We start from the raw sequence: 25980 nt of genomic DNA, 5'->3' as shown, positions 1-25980 counted from the left end.
ATTTTAAAACTTCTGGCTGAGATTTGCAAACTAACTTAACTAACTTCATTGGGAACAGTATGTCAAACAGCTGTAAAAATCTCAGCATTTATTAAAAAAAAAAATTGCATTTGTCCTTACCTGATTCTGTAAAATTTCAAGATTTTTCATTGTTGTCCCATTAATTGTCATGTATTCAGTTTCACTTGACAACTGTTTGAAATTGCTGGGGAGAGGAATTTCATATGTTATATTTTAAATGTGGGCACAGACATAACGGTGAAACACTGTCAAGTTTCTCACATTAGAGAACTCACTAGTTATGCAAAATTTAATAAAAAAAAAATCAAGAAATTAAAATCTGTTCATATAAATAAAAGAACTGAACACTAATAACTTCTTTTAATTTACTGCTTGGGAAAATATGACTCACTTCCCAGTTTCCTACAATGACTTTGACAAAGCTCAGAATAAAATCCAGCTCTCCTGTTATCTAATCCTGATCCACTAAATGGTTAAGGAAGTACCCCTTCTTTGTATGATGACATTGAAAAAGTATGTGCTTTTGTTAATGTTCTGTTATGATCCCTGTAGGATTGGGGGATAGGGCTAGGAATTAATACTTCAACAGTGGAACAGACTTTTAAACACAACTCATCATTAAAACAGCATGTCAAAATACATATTCTTACTGTTTACCACTACTACAAATTTAAACAGGCTGTTAGTGCAATTATTTAGGAAAACAAAAATAGGGTATATTTAAACTACTTGATTTTACTTTTAATATGAAATGACCAAAATTACTTGACTTTTTGACACTCACAGGACAAGACCAACCCAAAGGTTGTGTTGGTTTAGAATTAACGTTAATAAAATTACTCCATTAGATGTGTAATCATATTAGATATGAAAATTATTTCAGTCTCAGACATACACATGTGGTAGTCAGGACCATGAAGTGAAATGCAAGATCCTCACTAAATGCTTCTGACAAATCAAGTCGTGATTGTCTAGGTTAATCACACTGCTGACTGCCCTTTGCACAAAATCTAGGACACTCTTTATTGTCTTAGACTAAACAGAATGACTTGCTGGGTAGGATTTAAAACTACTTTCTTCACTTTTCACAATTTTTTTTTCAGTGCATTCAATTTTAAACTCTCTGAGGGAGCACTCAAATGCTTAAACTTTTCTGTTAGGCACACACAGCTGCATTATTGCTATATTAAAAACAAAACCGGCACTAAAACTTTCAGAAACATGAAATATTCAGAGACTAATGTTATATATTTATGCTGTATGCAGGTGTTTTGGCCTGCTAGAAAATGTGTTCCTACATAATGAGGGAAATTAGAAGTATTTGCCACAGAATTTTTTTTTAAAAAAGTACATTCAACTGAGTGCCCCAAGAAGTTCAATGATAAGTTTGGAAGTACAGTTGACTCAGAACTGTAGCCATAGTCATAATTACTCTGATATAGTGTGCTATCCCAGCAACCAACAAAGTTGACCAGCAAAACAAAACCTTGGAGGCAAAAGCAGCAGCACTTTCCAAAGTATACAAGCAACAGAACAAAACTTCCTTTTATTACCTTCTGTCACAACTGCTGATGCTGGCAAAAATTAAATAGGCATGATTTCTACTTGGCTCCCAATCCTTATGATCAACAACAAATCCTATCCACTCTTTCAAAAGTACCTCTTCTGCATCTAGGACGTGCCTAAACTGCAGTTCCCCCATTTGCTGCATTTTCATTTGCCACTACTCAAGCCTGTCATCTCTTAAACCCAGCTGGGTTAAGAACCATGCCTTTCCATCTCTTCCCAAAAGTGAAAAAGATGCTTTTGGCTATTTCTATATTAACCCTCAGTCACCCATAGGTGAGTTTCAAGATTGTAGATTTACTGTTTCTAGTGTCTCCCCACTTCACCTGGCTTTAGAGCACGTAACACAGACTGTGCTCTGTTCACAGCAAGATTGCTTTGTGGTAGTATTCAAAGACAACTAACTCTGCTCCACTGCAGAGTACGTTTACTATTCTTTCAGAATCAGATATGCTACAGTTTGTTCTCACAGCATAAATTACATGTGTTTTATATTATCCTGCTATTAAACCTGGCAATTGAGAGCTTACAGTATACGAATAATAGCCAAGATCAAGTGCAGTATATGCCCAACCAACAGTTCCAGAACATGTTTTGCTTCCACCTGCTCATCTTCCTTCAGCTTGGGATCATAACTTGATAAAAATGTGAACAAAGACAGACTCTTTGCAGGAAATTTAGGGACCAAACGGCAGAAGATGATGGAACAAATACTAAGTCAGTGTTGGTTTTGCAGCAAGGGTGTCAACAGGTTCCTTGTGAGAAATTCTAACGTGCTGCTATCAGCCATCTCCTGCATCAGTAAAAATGACCCTCCAAAATCACTTCAACTGGATTGCAATGCAGTAATTCCTTCTGTAGGTGACACTGTACCTGCGTTTCAAAGAACAGACTTGCAACTGTTATCAAGTACCTAAACAGCACAAAACACAAGTGATAGAAATAGCTGGCAATTCCACTACTGAGTAGTAAGGCAAGGTAGGATCATGCCATGTGGGCTGAAAAAAACGAAGAGAGGAAACAAAAAGAAACACAAGCTTCTAATAAGATTTAAGGAACTTTGGGGGGATACTCATGAGAAAGAGGTTCCTACTCATGACTTTTCAGAGTAGGACTGCACTTGACGATGAATATTAAACGGTTACTATGATTGCTTTAGGACAATAGACTACATCCTCATGCTTCGATTCTTAATGAGTTACCCGTAAAATTGGATCTTCTTGGTCATTCTGCCTCCTGAGAAGCTTGCAGTGAAGGGCACTTTATGCATTATTCTATCCACATGAGATACCATATATAATTTTGTATTCAGTAACCCAGCCTAAGTGAATGCATGTTATTGAGATCAGTAGTTTTCAACTACTTTAGTTTTGCAAATCTGTAAAAACTTTCCAGCAAAGCTGCAAGGGACTGTATTGAAAGCCTACTAAACAGCAGATTTTCTTTGCTCAATTACCTTTTACAGATCTCTAGAGTCCATGTCTTTGTGATTTCTAGGGGTAAATAAACAACAGAACGAATCTATATATCTAGACAAGAGTTGCAGGAATCCCTATTCAGCTTTAAGGAGTAAAACAAAGTCTCTCCATTTGTCAGAAGTGTTAGCTTTCTTTACATATGAAAGACATTTACCTCAGTCTAAGTAGCTGTGGAGATCAAGCACAGACTATGTTTTGTATTTAATTAACAAGTTTTAAATTCATTAGCAAATATTGCCACAGGGCTAGAACTTCTGATCTGGATCCCTGATGCAATAGGAGTCCAGAAACTTCCAGATAAACCAGTAACAAAATAAAAGAAACACACACACACAAAACCAAACTGAGAAACACAAAAGAGAACAGGAACAGAAATGAGACAACCTGGAAAAGATTAAGAGAAACAAAAATAACCTCCATTGTTTTTATCCTGCCTTAGTCGTCTTTTTCTTCACTGAACTCACCCCAAGGAGTAGGTAGAACCTTGTTCTACCCAGATGTCTGCACTCTCTCAGCCCGTTTTCCTTGCACACAGCCTCAGCACTCCTCCTACAAGTTCCAAATGCCCAGAGTGCAGGAAGTCCAACCTGCTGCCCTTCTTCTGTGGTCTCAAAAGAGATGGCAAATCCCTTGCGAAGCACCTCTTCTTAGTGTTTGAAAATTATGCCTTTTCTTTTTCACTCCCTCATGCTCCTAAGCTGACTTTGAAACCTCCCTAAATCATCTCAGTACTCCCTTTCTCATAGTGAGGGTGGGTAAGTAAACCTGTGCATTGTCTTGTATACGTGATATTTCTGACATCATCAGCACCCGAGATATGAAAGCCTTATGAACACCATTCCCTCAGTTTCTCCCCTGAGAATTCAAAGATGTCCATCATTTTAATCTGAACTTGTATTTTTACTTTGCTCTTAATTTCATCTTGCCAACTCCCTTCCAGCCCTATCATAAAGTACAATCAAACTTTCTCCTCTTGAATTCTTTCTCTTTCCTCTCCTCCCTCAAAGCCATTTTAACCCTCCCCTCTCCTCTTTCACTTCTGCCTCTGTTTTCTATCTTCACTGCTGGTAGTTCTCCAATCCTAAAGCTACTCCCCTCTTTCAGAAATATACCTAGCTCTTTCATTCCCTGTATTTCTTCAAGTTCCTCTATCACTGTCCAAAAATCTAAGTAAGAACTACACTCTCTCTCTTACATCTCCAATATGCTGAAAAACACGTCGGTAAAATTAAAATGCACCGAGTCACATTTCCCAGCAATTGCTATGCAAATGATGGTTTTTCAAGCAAAACTGGGTACCCAGCTGTATTTTAAAACCTCTCCTAGATGTGTACCAACTTCTTGTCAAAAGCTAATAAGGTCTCTCAGTATGTAAAGGTATTGGAACATACTGATTAAAAAAAAGCTTGTATCATTCATTGTTAAATCTATTTTTACTTGCTACTAGAGCTCTAAAGCAGTCTAGCCATATCGCAGGGTTCTGCTGTGGTAGAAATCTTTTTTTCTTTTTAATATTTTGCTTTATTATAGGACCTTAAAAGTGGATTTTAAAAGCTTCATCTAACTATTATGAAGATCCCTCATCACTTACATGATGTTTCAGGACTCTTCGTATTAAATTGAGCTGGAATTTTTTTCAGCTGGTAAAAGAGTGTTTATCCAAAGAAAGTACAGAGGTGTAAAGGAATTTTTTTTGTCATTCTTCCTATCAAATAGGTCTTTTTCATCCAGATCTGTGTCACTTACATTAATAAGCTGAAAACTACCTCACAACTCCAACTTCATGCTCACTGACTCATCAGTATATGCTCACTGACCTGAATTCTCCTAGGAATTTTAAGTTGCTTGACAATGCAATGGAAGTATTTCTCTTCTATTTCCTGCAGAATCACAGAATATCCATGAGCCTGACACCCTTTGCTTAAAAGTCTTTCCCTTTTCAGTATTTAAATAGTATTTTGCTGGCATTAGGAAAAATACTGAAGTTGGGTTTGCCTCAGTATTTGGCTCACAATTTCAATATATATGACACACAAAAAACAGCAGGTAGAATTCAGTATCAGGTAGTCAAAGCAGTAGAGGCTTTAGAAATAAATACAGTAGAATCTGAGCTCCTGTGCACAGGAAAAAAGTTATCTTAAAGAATGTATTTTATTTCTTCATAGCATATCACCAAGATATCAAATAGTTCACTGCCTTTCCACTCAGTTGCTCATAGATTCACACAAAGTCCATTAGAGCAACCTTCAGCAGGCAAGTGTCAACTCTAAGTTTTAGTGCTTTTCATTTCCAGTCTGTTATTATACCTGATTTTAAGATGCAGCTATTACAAATGTGTCTGACTGCTGCTAGGTAAGCCTTCACATAAGGATGTTCCTCCTCTGCTACTGAATTATTTCTACATATTTCTACTTGGTATTTCCCCATCTGAAAGAACAGATGTGTGATTGCACATAAGGCACTGTGACAACAGTGATCTACAAGTGTGACCATGGAATGGCATTTCCCTGGATTTCGTTGTCTGCTTCAGAAACTCGCACAAGATTTCTCCAAAAAAGCCAACCCAAGAGGATGAGCTGGAACATCACAGTGCTGGAACACCACAAATCAGACTTGATGGATGAGGCAGGACAGACAGCTTAGAAGGTGCTACAGGCATTCTTTTTGTTAACATTTTAATAGTACTTGGAGAGGGAAAGGGCAACTTAAGGAATAAAATCCATTCAAAAGTCCAGAAAACCCAGGTATATATAATTTCCAAATATTTTAGTAGATACCTGAGAAATGTTTAAAGCTGACATCTACAGCCAATTTTTAAAATGCAGCTGCATTTAAAAAAAAAAAACTGGTAACGTAGGGAGCCCTTCAAAATAAGACTTGAAACTTTAAGAATCTCATACAACACATGAATGATCTACAACTGACTCAACATATTTCTAAGTTTCCAGTCTGCAGCCAGACTTACTTTGTTAAATCCTGCCTACTTACAGTACAGAGGAATACCAAGACAGACAAGCGAGTATTCTGCACAAGATCCATGACAGCTGTTTTATTAAAGCATTTAACAAACCTCAATGATATTTTCAAACCTAAGCCAGGTAGGATAGCAATCTTTTATATTTGTGCAAGACAGGATAAAAAGATGCTTGAGTGGCAATATCTTTCCATTTTCATTTGATTCCACCTGCATAATCCTGTTACTAATTTTGAGTAACTCAGCTGAGCATATCTAATGAAGTGTTGGGACTATATAAGGGAAGACAAGATTACTTCCATGTCTGTATGTTTTGGTAGTAATTTTACACAAATGGTGATGGTCTATCAACAACTTTTTGCATGGTTGTTCCCCCACTCCTAGTTACCACTGAGCCAAATAAAAGGATTTTTCAGAAAACCAGGATATGTTGAATGTCTGTTTTCTTTATAAATAGATTCACCAGCTCACACAGACCTGCTGAGTACTGTTTAAACATTAGCATTTACACCTGCTTCCAGAGCCATAGAAAGAGAAAATTATTTACAAACCTCCAGCAAAATGAAACATGATCTGCAAAGCTAAATTACAGTATTGGATTTTTTTTTTTTAAAGCTGCCAAAAAAAGCCCCAAATTTTGTTCACAAAGTAAAACTGAGATATGATGGCTGATATTGATGAACAAACTTTAAAATTTCCACCCCAGTATCTACCAGTCTTTGCACCTTGTTTGTTTTCAATAACACTTGGCAGCAGTATGTGTTCATTTACATTACTGATAGGAATATCTAGAAAAACATACTTCATAAAGATTTTCAGGAAACATCACTTAAAAAAAGAAATCACTTGATTCCTCCAGTTCTGATTAGGAGCTTAAATGTAAGGTACAATCTTTACAAAGACTATGTTTATCACTTTAACAGGTGCATTCATTACACTGAAGAGAAGTTGTCTGATAAAACTTAGAAGATAACACTGGTACATGTATTGTACTTTGAATTGGAAGTTTACGTAAGGCAACTTACCTCGGATTGTAAAGCATCCTTTCCAAATTAAATTCTTTGAGGTATGCAATTATTGCTGCCAGAGAGCAAATAACAGGCTTATCCAAGCTTAGTATTACAGATAGTTTTTGAGGGCCTAAAAAAAATTACGTGATTTTCTTGTTAACTCACTGTTTACTACTTCAATATATTAGAAAAAGCATAATCTATTTTTCAGTTTAATCAAATAGCAATCTCTAATATATGTGTAATGTTCTATGATATCTATAAATCAACATAAAGTGAGGTTCCAAAATATCATTTATGGTTCCAAAGAATGTAAAACGTTGCAATAATGTAAACACATTATGAAACATAAAAATTTGATTCCACAGGTTTTTCTTCATAAAAATGACTAACTGTTGGCATAAGAAATTTCTAAATATACAAACTAAGAACTGAATTCTGAAATCTCCATTACTGCAGGCAATATCTGTGCAAGTTCAAAGGAAAGAACAGGCCTTGGCACATGTGCTTATGACTTATCTGCCTCGGCCAATCTGCAGAATATGGTTCCATCTTTGTGAGACAGCTATTTGTATTTGATAGTGTTTCTAAGCACTGCTCTACTACAGTCCCTGTTCCAGCTGCAACAATAGGAAAATTCACTCTATGGTATTTCAACACAAAATTGCATTTTTTAAAACCTTATTTAGTTAAGTTTCTTCAGAGTTGTTTTTTAAAGCTGTTCTTCTGTTCTTAAAATGTTAACACACACAAGAACTTGAAGAAACATTTTAGATGTTGAATAATTTCCCCCAGTTACTATGTATGTGTGAATTTAAATGTCCAAACATATTCAAGCTGGGGGGGGGGGGCAGGGGAAAAAAGCATCCTAGCTCTGTATTCATTTCTATTTAAATAATGTTCACCTCTTCCAAGCTCAAAAAAGATCCCAATGTGCAGAAAATTAAGCAAAGGTGGCAGAAGGCCTGCACGGATGAACAAGATGCTCCTGATTAACTCAAACATTAAAAACAGGAAGACTATGAGAGGTGGAAGCAGGACCCATGAAGAATATAGAGACATTGTTCAAGCTTGCAGGGATGGGGTTAGGAAAATCAGAGCCCACCTGGAGTTGAGACTGGCAAGGCACATGAAAGGCAACAAGTGCTTCTACAAGTACACCAGCAGCAAAAGTAAGACAAGGGAAAGTGTGGGCCCACTGCTGAATGGGGCAGCAGATCTGGTGACAAAGGACATGGAAGAGGCTGAGGAACTCAATGCCTTCTTCGTCTTTACTGGTAAGATGTGCCTTGAGGAATCCGAGGCCTCTCAGATCAGTGGGAAATTCTGGAGCAATGAAGATTTCTCCTTAACAGAGGAGGATCAAGTTAGGGAACACTTAAACAGATTGGACATAGACAAGCCCATGAGATCTGATGGGATGCACCCACATGTATTCCTTGCTTGTGTAAAAGCTAACAGGATGCATGCTTCAAAGACATTCTGAATGACAGACCTGTAATATCAGACACTTCTTTTGCAGAAAAATCTGCATGACGTACCTGTAGTATCAGGCACTTCTTTTGTGTAAAAATCAGTGATCAGCTGGAAAGCATGGCTGTATTCAAATTTGAGTTTTTCCATCCTTTCTATCCTAATTCTGTCATCCCGTAACCTGCAAAGAAAAAAATAATTGACTTTCAGTATTTATGCGCCCTTCATGAAGAACACTTAAGTAGGTTACAAAGGTGTACTTTCTTTAGTCTTTCCTTTGTTAAGAATTGAATGGGTAAAGGGTGAAGACAGAAGCTACTTGGGTGGGTTGAGAACATTTCTAAAAGTGTGATAGGTTTTTTAAACCTTTCTTCTTTCCATTATAAAAGTACAAACAAATAAAACCCAAACAGCAACAGTAAGCAAGCCCAAAAGAGACTTCAAGAGGTTGCCTAGCATACCTACGAGGTAGATGTAAATGTTTTCAATCGTAACAAGTATTTGCCTTATCTGTTTGTAAAGACATGATAATTAAACAATGAAGCAATTCTCCTGTGCTACCTATTACCATATTTAATTACCCTTTACCTTTAAAAGCTTTGTACCATGCTGTACAATGTGTTGCAACATTAACCTATTGCATCTTTTCCTATATGCAGCTGAAATAAAATAAGCCTGTCCTTTACTTCATAAGTCTCTGAAGATTTTTCTCTTCCTTGTGCAAAAGGACTTTACTCCTTTCAGTCTTTTTGCAATCCAGGTTGTCAAGGATGTCATCAATGACAATCCAGTCCTCCCAACATGCCAGCAGTTCCTCCCAGTTCAACAGTACCAGCAAATGTAGCAAACTTACTCTGTTCCATTGTTAAGGCAAATGAGATCTCTTCCAGTAATCCTTCCCTACTCTCAGCAAGTGATTGAGAATTACAGCAGTACAGGATTTCAGACAGTTTTGCAACCCATGAGAAATTAACCTAGCCTGTTTCCTATGACCCCTGCTTCCACAGGCCACTTACGTAAAACAGTGGCAAAAACCTTTATTCATCACAACATGCATGAGATCAAAGTTGCTCAGTACCTGGGCTTCAGTGCCAAGCAGTACACCCAAGATGCCAAAATCTGACTCAGAGAAGAGTACGTGTGTGATATTTACAAGTTACAACTTTGCTACACTGGTTGCTTTTCCTAACTGCTTACTGAAATTAAAATTGGATGCTGCATTATCAACTCAATTTGTACAGCTGTTAATACAGCATTAGACAGATTAATGCTGGTTAAAAAAAAACAAAGCAAAAATCACACACACTCCCCTTGCAACCTTTGAGCATAATTACACAGCTACAGAATGAGCACTGAAGAAATGGCCAGTAGAATGCTGCCAGTAAGAGACATATATAAAACCTACTTGGCCTCACAGTATCCAGTCTCATACTACCATGGGACATACTTCTAGCACATTGGAATTATGCCAAAGAGAGACATTGTGTAGGTACTATAGGAAGGAAATTAATCAATACCCTTTTTGCAGGGCTTTTCAACTTCACAGGAAAAAATAAACAGTTTTTCTGTATTACATTGTACATATTCCCATCCGAAAGGATCAATACGTCTCTGAGGCTCAACTCTTAAAAATGAGAGTTATTTTCCTATAATATGTGTCAAACTAACTGAGTCTTAGAGGTCTGACTTTTCTCAGCACATCTTAGATGATCCCTTGCTTACTTCAAGTGCCTTAGTTTTAAGAGACTGATCCAATTAACTTCTCAGTCTTTAGACCTTCTGGAATTCCCCTCTGCCACAACTCTACTCAGAATGAGCAAACATTTTTAAAGCTAATGGATTTCTGCAAAAGACAATTAGTCTCTGTTCCTCGATCTCTGATAGCAATCAGCTATTTTCTTCCTTGTGTTTTTCACTAATAACCTGTTCTAACACATACATACATCTGGCTAAATTAGCATGTACACTCACCACAGCCTTTTGCAAGAATATCACTTCAGCATTAAACTTCTAAGAATGTGGTGTATGGTATCTGCAGGTCAGCCCAGTACAAGCCTTTGAATCAAGTCTTGCAAGACAGCAGGACTTTTCTGTTGACCAGGTGTCAGTAGGGACATACGAGAAATCTTTTCACAAAAATTTTACAGGATTTTATTTTTCATTTCTACTTCTTATGTTTGCATAACACCATCTTCAGAAAAGCAAGGTTTAGCAAGGTCTGCAGAGCTAATTTTCAGAACCAAAGCCAAAACAGGAGTCTTTGGGGTGTAATTCATTGAATGACTCATGCCGCACCGGCTTGTTTCTAAATTAATGGTTAAAAATTAATTGTTGTCATTTTCTTTATTGCATTTGTGATTTTCTTTCATTTCACAAACACATTTATCCAACTCCTTAGCATAGACTTTGGCAAATGATAGTTACAATCAATATAATTTGAGTGATTTCTTACAGTAGTACTTCTGTTCATAAAGGATATTGATAGGACATAGTTCAAATTAGCATTAGGCAGCTCACTGATTTATGAAGATCTTCATATATTTAATATTTATATTCTAGATATGGCATCATCAAACAAATATCTGACACTTTGTCTATCTGAAAGGATGCATCTGATATCCTAGATAAAGTAAAAAAACTGGAAGGTTATAGATATCCAGCATATGGAAAAATCTGAATTTTTACCAAGATGCAAACAAAATTTGCTGCAGAAGGTTTTCATGTTTGTCCTTTGTTCAGCTAGATGATCACCCATAGGCCATTTTTCTGATTATAGCCAGAATGATATGTTGATGCTTTCTCTCCAGCTACCAATGCCTATTTAAATCAGAAGTCAATTTGCCATCAACTTTTGTAAACATCATTCTTGTCAAAACATCTACAATGAACTGCTGTGCAACTCATCCACTATTTTATTGATATCCTTTCCAGTACTTCTGAAAACAAGCAATCCTCATAGTCTTATGACGCTGACAGAGTTAGTCACTGACGAAACTGAACTTTTCGAGGCTATTTTACTTTCCTTGCACAAGTTCTTCTGTTACTACCCTTAACTGGATATTGAGCAAACAGAAATGTTTCAGGGTTTCCAACTGTCAACTGATGGTACGAATGAACTTAGAGTGCCCCTTATTAAAACTCCCTGCTCTCTAAATGCACTGGAATTTGATGTAGAACTGTCTTTCCTCAGAAGATGAGTTATAGAAGTTGCTTGAAGAGATGATAATCAGACACAGTTAAGATGATAAATAAAGGGTGGGATCCTAAAATACACACATTTTCAGGGTCACACACGTACACTTTTTTGTATATAATGTAATATATAAGTCCATTCCAACCTGTACTGTTCTATGATTCTGTTACTACAGGGACTAATTCATCTGACACCCTACTGGGTAAATGAAAAAGAATCAACATTGATGGGTTTTATTCCTCTATTTAGCTGACAATTCAATGCATCCACTTAAAGATTCATTGCTTACCAAGTGGTACAGAGAAATATTTAAAGGAGATCACTAAACTGGGTGGGATGATTACAGTCTTAAGAAAAAGACTACAAAAGATGGTAAAAGAATGTAAAATAACAAATAAAATTAATTTACAGAAACTGACTCAGGATACTTAAAAAATATTTTTTTTATTGTAAGAATGAGCTTGTATATAAGCATAAAAGCTCACTGCAGTACGCTGAATAAAACAGGAGTTACTTTATTATTGCTCTACCATTCACAATTAAACAGCCATAAAGCACATAAAGACTTCCTGAAAAACAAACACATCTAAACTAAGTTTTCTTAAAGCTCAGGAAGCCTTCCTAAGGAAAGCAAATAACTCCAGAATTTTACCTTCCAACTACTATCCTGCCCATTCTGCTTTAGGACTATTCAAATGCAGGGTTGCAGGCACCAATACTTTTACCGTACATCCACATATCACAGCACAAGTTCATAAATGACACAGAATTTGGGAAGGGAGATCTCTGCTCCTAAAATTCAGTAAGAAGATTTTACGTCCGATGCTAAGCACAGATTTAAAGTGCTAATAACTGTTATCTATTTTTTCCCTTACGCTTTATTCAGACTGCTATTTTCTCTGCACTTCTCACAGTGCACTCTGCTAGGATGACCAGTTAGTCACTGTAGGGAAAAAATGCCTACACTGCCCAGAAGAGCAAGGTAACCTGAATACATTAATCTTTTCAGAATTCTAAGTATACTGTATCATATTCCCTTATTAACATGTTTATCAGAAATTGCATTTCCTTTTTTTGTCATCATTGTGTTACCTTTGTTATACAATTGCTTCTACCTCAGGAGCTCTAGGTTTGAACTTGTCTGTGAGAACTGGAGAACACTCATCCTTCCTTTTTTGGTAAATCTTGGCATGGAGCTCCAGTAGCTTCTCTGGCAAAGTCTCAATGACATTTCCAAGCAGCTGTTCTTTTGGCACTGAATGCATACATTTTTTTTAAGCAGTTTTTTTCTCCTGCCAGAGTAAACCACTTCTCCACATTTACTCTCAACAACCTTCAGATACCATAGTTGGAGACAATGCTGGTGCATGGAAAATGGCAGGATGGTCACCTTCTCTGAGTATCTGCCATTCTCTGAATGATATAAATCACTGCTGCCTGTAATAAGTAAACAATAGAATCATAGAATAGTTTGGGCTGGAACGGACCTTTAAAGGCCATCTAGTCCAACACCCCTGCAATGAGCAGGGACATCTTCAATTACAGCAGGTTGCTCAGAGCCCTGATCTTAATAACAATTACCACACGTAAGCTATCAATATACTACATACAACACATTACCTCACGAGACCTCCAGCTTTTCAAATGTCCCATCCCAAAACCCTCATTCATCCTAGAAGCTGCTGAAAAGCCTAGAAGCAACTCTGGCATGCTGTAATAGATATGTACACATATATATCATGTATGTATACACACACGTATGTTTCTACCAGAGAGGTGGTAGACGCCCCATCTTTGGAAAAATATATATATACACACACATATGTATATTGTACGTATATAGATTTACACACATATACAGAAAAACCTGGGGAAAACTCCTAGCTTGCCTTTTGCTATCCAAACTATCAACATTTCCCAACATGTGCATCCAGATTTCCTCCTAGTCACCTCAGCAGAACTACAGCTGAAAAGAACTCCAACCATACCTACAAGCCAAGAGTCTAGATCCAAGAAATCTGAAGAAAACATTCTTTTATCTTTAGGAATCAGAAACAGGAGCTGCAAAGGAAGTAAAGCAAAGAGAACATCTGAAAAGCAAAGGGCAGAGGGTTGTGTAGACACTGTATGACACTGTGCCTCCTGTGAGAACAGAATTAGGTTCTACGGGACAAAACACAAACACATTTGTGCTCCAGCTGCTACTGCATCCACAAATAAGACACAAACAAATCTTCTCCAGGCTCCTTCCATCTACCTATCTGAAGAATGGCATGAGACACACTACAGTTGTTTCATGGAAACCTAGCAGAGAAGATTAAGAACTGCTAGGAAACTATTTCTAAGCAACTAGAAGAAAGCAAGATACATAATAGCCAGCATGGATTTGTCAAGAAAAAGAAAATCCCATCAAATCCATTTAATTTCCTTCAATGGCAGAGAAATAGATTCTGTGGTTAGAGAGGAAGCAGATGATTTCCTACATGCTTGATTTCAATGAGGTTATTTGATACTGTTTCATGTAACACTCTCATAACATATCTACAAAAGCATGGTTTACATGAAAGTACTTATTACAGAATGGGTACAAAAGATGGAGAACAATACTCAGAATAGTATCAGGGGTTCACTATCAAAATTAAAAACCACGTTTTGCAAAGTTCCATAAAGCTCAACACTGCATCTGGTAGCATTCAATACTTCAGTTATCACTTGGACAATGAAAGAGAGGACAAATCCAGTCAAAAAACAGACTTAAACTCAACACAACCTTGCATGGTGCAGAAATCACCTAAAAAATACAAGTTCTCTCTATCATGTACAGCTGTGAATAAGTAACACGTATGCAAGTAGAACGGGGACAATCAAGTAGAAGCTCTAACTTCTAACATAGTAGTTCTTTCCATTAAACACCCAAAGCACATAATTTACTTGCAAAATGACAACACAGAGCAGTTCATATCCAATAAACAACATCAAAGGGATCTTCAGGACCTCATGCAGTTGTGTATCAGCTCATACAATTGCTCGTCAGAGTCAGCAGAGTCAGTCTTCTCCATGCTTTCCTTCTGTGTTTTGCAGGTTCTATATAGAATGTGACACTGGGAGGATGCAGCTCACTCTGATTTGGTCTTACCAGGAGACTGAGAGCACACTGGATTAATCTGCCATGTGCATATTCTACTGTTACTTCCCACCTGCACCCCTGATGGTGATGTGCTAGAGACAGCTTCATAAGCCAGCTACGCAAGTTTGTCCCCAGAATCACCGCTAGCACCACGATTCCTCCATTCAGGATTATGCTAACCATCAAAAAATGTCTCTTCTTGCAGAGCTTCAAACAAATTAAACAAAAAACCCCCAAAGCAACAAGACCACAAAACAAACTATAGAACACCCTGCCTAATATGTGCCATACGACATTAACAGTGGTGAAATAATGCTCTCCCAGTTACACCCCACGATGGAAAAATACCTCTTTCTGAATCAAAGTTTGAGTGACGAGAGAGTTAAGACAGATCCAATCATTTGCTCGTGATAGCTTGGCATCACCCCCATGGCTTGCCTCTTTTTTCTGCATACCATAAAGTCCCCCACAGCAGGGCATATTTTGTGGTGTGTGGCTACTTCTGCCCTTAATTTTCTGACACTAGTGATACAAATTTGAGGTTGGAAGTTCCCATCAGAATTACCACACTTTTTTTGTTCGTTTTTAAAAAAGATGGTTTCACTGTGGTGCCTTTCTATCAGAGAAGAATTCAACAAATTCCAGATCCATGCTGTTCTGCACTCCTTGAAACATTCAGTGTTGAAGCACACACCAATATGCCAAAGAGTGTACCAGCTAATAGTCACCAGAACTTTCTCCAAAAAGACACCACTAATCTGACCCTAACGTGACCCATAGAGCTTGTAACATCTTTTTCTTATGACACAGAAGAACATGATAAACTGCTGCAACCCCACAGCAACCCACTGTCCCAGCGTTAAGGATCTTGAAGGAACGGAGTGCTTTGATGCTTCCTGCTTAGCTTCAAGTCAACCTTAACTCTACTTGCGGGACAGGTAATGTAAAAGCCAATGCAAGTATTTCTAAACCCCCAAACCGACAATACAGTTACAAAGATGAATAATGCACAGGTGGCAGAAATGAATGCAACTCCACATTTATGCCATATATCCTAAAATCAGCTGTGGAAGACTCCTCTCCATGTGTCTTTCTCTGCACCTAGCTGAGAGGCCATGAAACACCTAAGCACCACACTGTGCTTTTGGGATCATTTTCAAATTCTGAACTCTTCTTTCCCCCTTTTTTCTCAAGATTGTTTCCTTTCTCTGTATTGCCCAAGTTTTTGCCAAATACTAAATAAAATGTTAATTATATGTGTTCTTTCCCATCAGACAGGATGATTTTCTGTACTTTCTTCTCATGGGGTCTTAAACTTCATACAACATACAGCTGTAAATACTCACTTATCCCTAATGCTAACGCTAACTCTTACTATTTTGTCTGGTCTCAATTACTTTGCAGCTGCAGTTCTGTATATGCCTACATCAACGTAGCTACTGACTGTCATGGCATCACTCGTGGATCTCCACCCTATCCCTGGCTGCTTATTCCCACTGCTCGCTCTGCAATGGCTGTAGAGCTTTTCTGATCCTCCACCAAGCACCTGGAACATGCTATGACGCAAAAAGTTCATGGTGGAGCCAAGGAAAGAAAAGCTTTTTGCTGGTTTACCATGGCTAAATGTCTCAGCAACTACGAAGTGAAAAAATGTTGATGGTCACAGAACCAGAGCAGCCAGTTCTCATCACTATTTCTAAGGGAAATTGTGGCAAAGGCTTGCCACCAGAAAGCTTTAAGAGCACTGGCTATTGTCTCAAGCTTGTATCACAGTCCTCTTCCAACCATTCCTAGAGCCAGAAGCTTTATTTCATTATTTGCAGTTGGTAAGCAAGACGACTCGCCCCTTAGAGACTTTCACTGCCTGACTCTTCTGCTCCCTCCACCTTCAGGTTTTCCTATTTTCATTGCTTAACAACTTGATTTTGAATGTCAGCAATGATCACAGTGAGCAGAGTAGAACAACATATCCCACCTCTAAAACTGCAGAAATCACTGAGGGACCTCTAGACGTCATGTTGTCCAACCTTCCCCTGGAAGTAGGACTATCACCAACATCTGATAGATCATTTCTCTAAACTGTTTAAGCGTCTGTCACTGGTGTAACAAAGGAGCTGACAGAAATGAGAAGCAGGTTGTAAGAGCAAGCCCAAGGTTAGACCAAAGTGAATTTTATAATGTAGCACAAAAAAGAAGATGGTGGGATGGAGGAGCCACTGCTGCAGGAGCTACACCCTGAGAACTCCCACAGAGAACAGCACAGCACAACAGCACATCTATCTAACACAGCCACACCCTAGAACGAAATACTGCAGCATGAAAAGCAAAACAGTTGTAACCGCTCCTTACTTAAACCATGAAGAGCTGAGTGCCAAAATTTTCCAGTACGTGACACACACTAGAAACACATAAAGAACTGCTGTTCTCTGGAAAATACAACAAAACTGATGTTTAGGGAAAAGAGACTTAACTTAGAGAAGCAATGTGTCAGGGTCAAAATGAAGAGTCCCATATATACAACCATTTCGAAAAGAAAGCAGAAATGTAATCCAGGAATTATATCATCATTTAAATCTGCTTTTGATATATTTCCCCCAAAAGCCAGCTACAGTGTATCCTTAAATATTTATTTTTACAAAGACAACCTACTGCAAAACACTGTTGAATCTGCTCATATAAAGACATACTTCAGATAATTTCATACTTGACCATAAGACCTACAGTAACCACTTAATACTGTTTAAAATGATCCTCTAACATAGCCATAATTTACCCTCAAACCTCCCCCTACATTACCATGCTTTCTTACCAAAAGGGACTTGTAAAAGAATGCCTACACCACCAGACAATAGGGTGTCAGACAGAAAAGTTGAGCTCTGTATTACATATCATAAAACTAGAAATACTACAAGCTTACATTGCATCATTAAAAAAAACCCAAACAACTTTAAGTGCTTCATAAATATTAGCAAAAAATTAAATAATACAAAATACAGCTAAAAGACACCAAAAAACTCTGGACAGGCAGAGGGAAGGAAAAAATGACAGAACCACCTTAAAATAAAAACAGTTTTGAAACTCTTATACAAATGTGTACAGTGAATTTTGGACTATCACCTCATTCTAAATGGCAGCTTTACTATCCACCTCACAACCCCACACCTCCTTCACTGTATTACATGTCTTTCAAAGTGAACTTACTGTTCTTTGCTTCACAAGGTCACGTGTTGTCTGATCATACTTGTGTTGATTGACAGGAACATGAAACTTCCCCATTTTGAACAGCAAAAACTTTTTAGCACAAAGCACTTTGCTTTGCTTCTCTTCTAATCTTTTTGGAAAGGCTTCCCACCTACCAGATCGTGAAGTCATAACCATTGTGCTTCTGTCACATCACTGCCTACTGTCAGTAAAACTCACCATTACAACCCCATTTAGGATCAAGCTGATGGAGAAAAATTCAGTAGAGTACATCTTATTCAAAGACACATCTTCCCTAGAAGCAGAAGTAGCAGCCCAAATTCAGTTTGAACAAAGCCAAGCTCAATGCTTAATAATGTTTCCCACCCATTTTAAATTATCCCCCATTCCCTTATGCTATGCCTGAGCAAAAATATTAGGCATTTTTAGTTTAATATATTTGAAATACTATTGGCCCTCAAAACATTCCAGGTTATCAAGATCCTACACATACACACACAAAACATTTAGTGCTTTGTCTTAAGAAAGCGCTTCCTAGGTGAGGCTGTTAAAACTAGTAAAAATTAAAAGCAGATGGCTATAATACAACATACTTCTGGAAAGAATCTTGCATTCAAGTTAGTGACTTCTTCACAGGATTAAAGAGAAAGCCAGTCAAAGCTGAATGCTGCAGAATTACCACCCACAGAGAATCCAGTGGTTCTAAGGAGCACTGCTGAAACATTAACCATGCAATTTTCCCAGGTGATGGATAAAAGCATATTCTACCAGCATAGATAGAGAGCATAAATAGGAATTTGAATGGAATCCATCATTAGTTTATGAAATATCATTTCCAATGGTTATACAAGAAATAATCGGAGATGGTGACAGAGAGAGTCCATCCATGTATCTGTTATAAATCAATATGAACTAACCTCCCATACTCCTACCACAACTCCACCTGCCAAGAACTGTCAAAAACATAAATCCTGTTCTTCAATCAGCATGAGAATTGCTGTGGAAATTTACTAGGAGTGCTGAACATCAATATGGACCACACTAAGAAAGTGTATTGCTTCTGCAAGAGGAAGGCCATACCTGGATTTTCCACTCATCACAGCACTGAAACCATTTTAAGTTAATGGCCCTGAAGAAGGGATCTATCTCCTGTTCAGGCTCTTACACACCTTCCTGTGGTCTGTAAAGACACAGTATGCTTACTGCTTGGCATTCAACTTTGTGTAAGGGAAGCTCAGAACCTTTTATAATAAACAAACACTTGCTAGAGAAAAAGGGAACTCCTATGAGAAGAGTGTCTAGCAGTTTTTTGGGGCTGGACTGCTGTACTAGAGGAAGAGAGAAAATGTGGAGGTCCCCCAGGGACAGCCTGAAGGAGGAAGAAGGCCAGGGAGCAGATGGTTGTACTTTGCACACAGATGTCATGTGGGAATGGAAGAGCTGAAAGGCCTCCAGGAACAATCTATCTATGCCTTGTCTGCATTACAGCAAGCAATATTCTGACCCCCGTCTGGAAACTCATCAGCAGTAAAAATTAGCTTCATGTAACTAATTCTGCCCTCAGATCCATAGGTTTGTGTCCACAGCTGGAGAACACCTGATGCTCCACATAAACTAGTGGAAACTGGAAATTTTCTTCTTTCGGTTTACTAGAAGTACAGATCACAGTTCAGAGCAGAAACAACGGCCTAACATTTCTCCCATGCATTCCTCACCCAAATCCCGTCAGAAGAAACTCACTGGTTCTCAAAGTGGCAGATGTCAAGTAGCAACACATATCTTGAAAAATCTCCCACAAAAAAAAATAGAAACACTGAATCCTCTTGATAAATACTCTGCATGACCCTATAAGATTACAGACCAACTTAAAAAAATTAAGCAGAGGGGAAAGAAAAAAATAATCAAAATTCAGCTCATAACATCTCACTTAAATTAAAATTTGAAAGGAACGTATACACATCACTGTGTTTTCAAACTTTGCTGACAAGACATTACACTTTCTAACTTAATCTTTCATTCACCCAGTGAAAACAGGATGACATTTAAGATGGGAGGAGGGGGGGGTGAATATAACAACAAATCCAAGTATGGAGTGAGCAAGAAGTCCCTGAGGAAGTAATTTGAATGAAAGCAAAAGAAGGAGTAGGAACATTTACTGTTACAGGTCTTAATTTGACAATGAATATTGCATTCATTCTCCACACCAAAATCAAAAGAGGATTTGGGGTTTCAGTTCTGTGAGCTAATGGCAAATGGGATTTTTATTTTTAATAATTTTAAGTCAAACAGAAATTTGGCTTTCATACATTAAAAAATGGTAACAAACATTCAAAGAAGTCTTCAGACCCTGAGAGTTCCGTGTTAATCCCCAGGAAGGCCAAACTCTAGTTTCTGGAAAGAGAAAGACAGCTGCCGAGTTTGGTCATGATTTGTCTTGCACTGGCCCAATGGCAAGTGCAGTATCCACACAAAAGCAGGGTAGTCACGTCCCCACTGTTAACTGGGCATGTCCAAAAAAGCAACAGAGATCCTCCATGATCAAGGGGACCTTTGCAGTTCCCAGCCACCTCACAATAGGAAAACTGAAGTACAGAATGGTTCCATGAGGCCCCTTCTTGTACCTGAGGAGAAGAACTTCCAAGCTTGGGAATGAACACTGTAAACCCAATGGACAAAACATATTCTACCCATGCAGAAAAGACTTGCACATTTTTCATTGTTAAAGTGTGCCAATTCAGCAAGACAGAGCTCTTCTTCAGTACATGCCTATTTACCACTCTCAATATATGACCCTAGCCTGAGAACTGCACTGCTGTTAGAGGATTTCTTGTGTGTAGTGAGGAAAATACAACCACATGTTCAGATTTAGTCATGCAGTGCTCCCCTTTGGGAACAAAGCATTCTGGTGTGCTAACCATGCATGTCATGTTTTAAAAGGGGATTCTCTGCGAATTGGTAATGTAGCCTGCCTCCCTACAAAGTAATACATGCCTACAGATTCTAGGCACACAACATGCACTGAACTAACAAACTATCACTTAAATCTCACTGCTTGAGCAGAATTTGGCATGGGGAACTTCTCATCTGCCTCAGATAAAAAGCTTTACATGTTTTGTAATGTTTTTAACAGAGGCTGCTTGACAGAAAACAGGAAACAGCTGGCTAGTCAATTACACATTTAATTAATGTTTCTTTGATAAGCTGATACAGATTTAAGAATCCATTAAATGTGATGAAATGAGCTTGTTAATTTTTCATCAAATTATTTCAGGCTTTCCTGTGAGATGTACAAAGATACTTAAACACACTGACATTTCTAATATAATAGGTATGAAGAGTTTTAATAATTACACCTTCTATATACAAATTTTCTTCTCACTGACATATTCCTGTAATTAACAATGGGTCATTTTAACCACAAATGGCTACTTACTTTGATTTCACATTCTAGAAAAGTTAATAAAAGCAAAAAAGCAGGGAAATTATCCTTCCCATGGCTTAATTTAGTATGTAACATATAGATCCTGTACACTATGTATTTTTCATACTACTGCTGATAGGATTTATGATCAATGAGCCAACAGCAAAAAGCTAGTTAAATTGCTTTACAAATGGAAAATAGATTTGAAGGAAACAGATGAAGACAGTGTAGGCTTAATGGTATGCTTCTGAAGAAAAAAATGAAAAAGCAGATCAGGATTCAAAATTGAAACTCAGTTTATCTCATGTTTGTACTTCAGAGGCCTTGATTTGAGTGAATGCTCTCTCTGGCAAGGGTTCAGCCCAAAATATAATCTTAATACCACAAGACTGCATACGTCTGTAGAACTGAACTGAAAGCAGAAGTGGCAGAGTTTTATTTTTTTTAAATAAGACAAAAATTGAAGGAAAAAATAGTGTCTTAATTTTACTGGCAAGTGATATTTATTAATTAGATTTTGTAAGTCAAGACTTAAGGAAACTTAAGAATAAATGTTTATTCATTAGAAATATTTCTATTATTTCCAACAAATGGAGGGAATAGAGGAATAAAGCTAGTAAGTGAAACTGCTTATTTTTGTCAGCTAAAGGATTTTTGCACACAAGACACTGCCTTCTTTTTGTGCAGATCCTGTATTTTAAAATACACAAAGTTGCTGGCATAACATATTGAAATCTGTCTATAAAGAACGTTCCTAACAAACCCACAATAATTCCCTTCAACCAGCTTAATATAAAAGATACAAGGTACCAGTCTACATTCTACTCATAGTAAATGATAAGATAGAAGCATCTGAAAAGACATCCCTATTAATACACATCCATTTCTTAATATGATTTGCACCTGAAATGCTACATGTGTATGGACTGCAATAAAGGGACTTCAGTTCCGTGCTAAGTCCTCTCTCATCAGCCAACCTGAAATTGTAAAACTGTCAACATCACCATGCTTCAAGACAAATTTTCCATTTTAAAAAAAGAAATTATGTTAAAAGGAAGACATTTTTGGTTTTGTTTTTTAATTTGTCACATCATGGATTTTGTTTCGAGCACAGCACTCACACAACCAAAAGTACAGTCCGACAATCAATTAAAACTGACATAGATAAACACAGCCACCAAACACAACGGTCCTGCCTTTCCCAGTATCTTAATTCTTCTGTTTTTCCTTCTGCACTGGCGTAAAAGCTTGGGCAACCACATAGTGAACAGAGACAAGAATCCTAACGAGTCAAAAATTTACCCAGAAAGAATAGATAAGCACAGCGGTTCTTCACCTGCCCCAGTTCACCATAAAGCCACAAAAACTTGTACTGAACATACGAAAGGGGCTGTGGGGATAGCAGAAACAATTGCTTAACCCACCAATATCAATGAAAAGTTATTAATGAAACTCCATTCTGAGGTTCCTTTCCACAGTATGTAAAAAATCAAACATATTACTTGTTAATTAATAACATTTGATAATGTTCATTATGTATCACAGGCTGATTAAACTGCCATGCAAATTTCAGTTCACTTTTGTAACATCAGAAAGCTACACAACAACTATTTGTTAGTTCGGCTGAAGTCCCAGCTTTCCCTTTAAACACTTTCAGAGACAGTTAACATAATATCAAGAGTCAAATATAACTTCTCTGTGATCAGTACCACTTTATTTGCCTAGCAGGTTCCTAAAACAGATGTACTCACTGACTGGGTAGCCGTGGGAACATTCTCCCACAATTCTTGCTTTGCCCTCAGTCCTTCCCTTTCATTTTGGGGCATGACACCACTGGAAATAACTCTGACACACAATCTCTGAACCTACAATATGAGCAGGCTAGAACAATTCTAGAAGTATAATATGCAGTGATATTAGAAATGTAACAACTAGTCCTTTCAGGTCAGAGCTGATGTGGTTTTTCTCATGATAGTCTTTATCCATGCTTTTTATAGCACTTTTCTGTTCAAGATGACCCATCATATTTCAAAGGCGCTACACTCAAAGTTACAGAGCTCTCTTCTGCCCATTTCCATATGACCACCAAAGTCACCCCTTCAAACCCAGTACCTGTCTAAGGGACTGTAAGAAATGCAGGGGTCAGAGTGTAGATCCAGATCCCTGTGTTCTGTGTATACTCAGGCACTGTATGCCTGGACCAAGTAAGAGAGATGTATTTATTCTACCTGATCAAGAAACCTGCACTATAGAAGACAGCATAAAACCAGAGATCTTAACCAACAGCTGTCTCCACTCTCAGGATGACAATTTTTTTAAAATTGATAGAGTCAGTAATTTCCACCCTGCCAGGGCTCACAAAATTGCATTATGATTTTGAGTAATAAACAGCGAATGGATTCCAAAATATGCATTCCAAAAAATAATTTAATACAAGTTGATCATAACTGCATTTGATTATGACTGTTATGAAAGCATTTCTTTACTTAGGCTATCCAAAGGCATTAGCATTCAAATTCTTATGCCGTATCGAGTCTGTGATCTGAATCTGACTGTGTCTGAAACCTGGGCCACATTTAATTTCTCACATCCAGATTAAATAACTAAATGTTTACTACTGTATTCTCTATTTTCAGTCCTTTTTAGGACTTTAACTTCAAGAATGTTTTCTACACGTTGATGCCTCTGTTCACTTTCAGTCAGCGAGCATTATACATTTCCTAGCAGCTGAGAAGGACGCCTTCTCACAGCCTTCACTCTGCAAACCTGTGTGAGAAATCCAGCAGAAAGGAAATCCAACACAATCCTTGGCTTGTGTTGGCTATACAGCTCCCTACGCTATGCTCAATTCCTGCTCTCAAACTCCAAGGCTAGCCTAAACAGACAGTCATTAGGTGAACCTGGTTGTAAAATACTCACTCAAAAGAGGAGTACATGGTCTACAGCACCTTCTAGGTTGACTGATAAATTTCTTTGTCCCAGTTTAAATGATAGTTTTCTCTACTGTCCTGATAATGTTGCTGCACACAGAACTAGACCCTGTATGAACTCTGATGGAGACATTAAACTTTATCAAAAAGTGCATTAAAAAGCTTGTCTAGGAAAACGGATGGTCTTTCAAATTCAGTTTTAAAAAAAAATAAAATTACGTCCAGTCACCAGTTTACAGTTTTCCTTAGTTATATATTTATTTTTTATACGCTGTCTGTAAGCCAAGGAACATTGGCTGGACTATCTTTCGTTTTATAGCTTAGAATCCTTTATGAAACAAAGACTTTTTTAGGGGCAAGAAGTTTACAAGCTGTAACAGCTCATCCATATATAGATAACTGCTATATTATACATATTATTACACATATGTGTATACTTTCACCTAGACTAACTCAAAGCACAAATCCTTTAAATTTTAGAGACAACATATTTTTTTTTGTCAAGGGCATGAGGAATAACATGTATATTGTATTTACAATATGTACAGAATGCTTTATGGTAAGACTTAACTTCTCCACTTTGAGATGCAAATCTATGTGCTATCTTTTCAGACAATTAAAAGTTTAACACATCAATTAATACGGTAAGTAAGGATTTTTGACAGCTATGACTGTTCCCCATAAATTAAAGGCTTATTTTTCAGCCTTTCCTTCTTCCTATTTCCCTTTCTCTCAGATGCATCAGGAATTTATTTTTTTTTTGTACAGCAAATGCAACACTGCCCTGTGAACGGATTTGGTGGGTGAACCATTCAGTGGATGAGGAATTGGCTGGATGGTTGCATCCAGAGGGTAGTGGTAAACAGCTTCATATCCAGATGGAGATTGGTGACGACTGGTGTCACCCCAGGGTGACATGCCCCATAGGGGTCCATATTGGGACCAGTACTCGTTAATATCTTCATCAGTGACATAGCCAGTGGGATCGAGTGCACTCTCAGCAAGTTTGCAGAGGACACCAACCTGAGTGGTGCAGCTGACATGCCTGAGGGACGGGATGCCATCCAGAGGGACCTGGACAAGCTCAAGGAATGGGCCTGTGTGAACCTCATGAGGTTCAGCAAAGCCAAGTGCAGGGTCCTGCACCCGGGTCGGGGCAACTTCTGGTATCAATACAGGCTGGGGGATGAAGGAATGGAGAGCAGCCCCATGGAGAAGGACTTGGGGGTCCTGGTGGGTGAAAAGCTGGACATGAGCCGGCAATGTGTGCTCACAGTCCAGAAGGCCAACTGTCTCCTGGGCTGCATCCAAAGCAGCGTGGCCAGCAGGGTGAGGGAAGGGATTCTGCCCCTCTACTGCACGCTGTTGAGACCCCACCTGGAGTCCTGTGTCCAGCTCTGGAGCCCTCAGCACAGGAAAGACGTGGGCCTGTTGGAGTGCGGCCAGAGGAGGCCGCAACAATGCTCACAGGGCTGGAACAGCTCTGCTGTGAGGACCAGCTGAGAGACTTGGGGTTGTTGAGCCTGGAGAAGAGAAGGTTCTGAGGAGACCTTACTGCAGCACTCCAGAACTTAAAAGAGCCTTAC

The 25980-nt window shown here is 38.1% G+C and overlaps 1 protein-coding gene across 1 annotated transcript in view; it reads right to left on the bottom strand.

Annotated features, from left to right (window-relative positions):
- MSH3 (mutS homolog 3) overlaps positions 1-25980 on the bottom strand; it is a gene marked incomplete at its 3' end in the record, with an annotated part of 113490 nt that overhangs the window by 66201 nt on the left and 21309 nt on the right. Inside the window, exons 9-11 of the mRNA XM_082013027.1 lie at positions 8591-8703; positions 7065-7179; positions 121-205 (exon numbers count right to left, since the gene is read on the bottom strand). Of these exons, the coding sequence (XP_081869153.1) occupies positions 121-205; positions 7065-7179; positions 8591-8703 (313 nt within the window). The remainder of the gene's footprint in view (positions 1-120; positions 206-7064; positions 7180-8590; positions 8704-25980) is intronic.

This window comes from Phaethon aethereus (assembly GCF_964289735.1).
Source record: "Phaethon aethereus genome assembly, chromosome: Z".
NCBI lineage: Eukaryota > Metazoa > Chordata > Aves > Phaethontiformes > Phaethontidae > Phaethon > Phaethon aethereus.
Note: the sequence above shows the minus strand (reverse complement) of the source record. Positions and strands in the feature narration are given on the sequence as shown.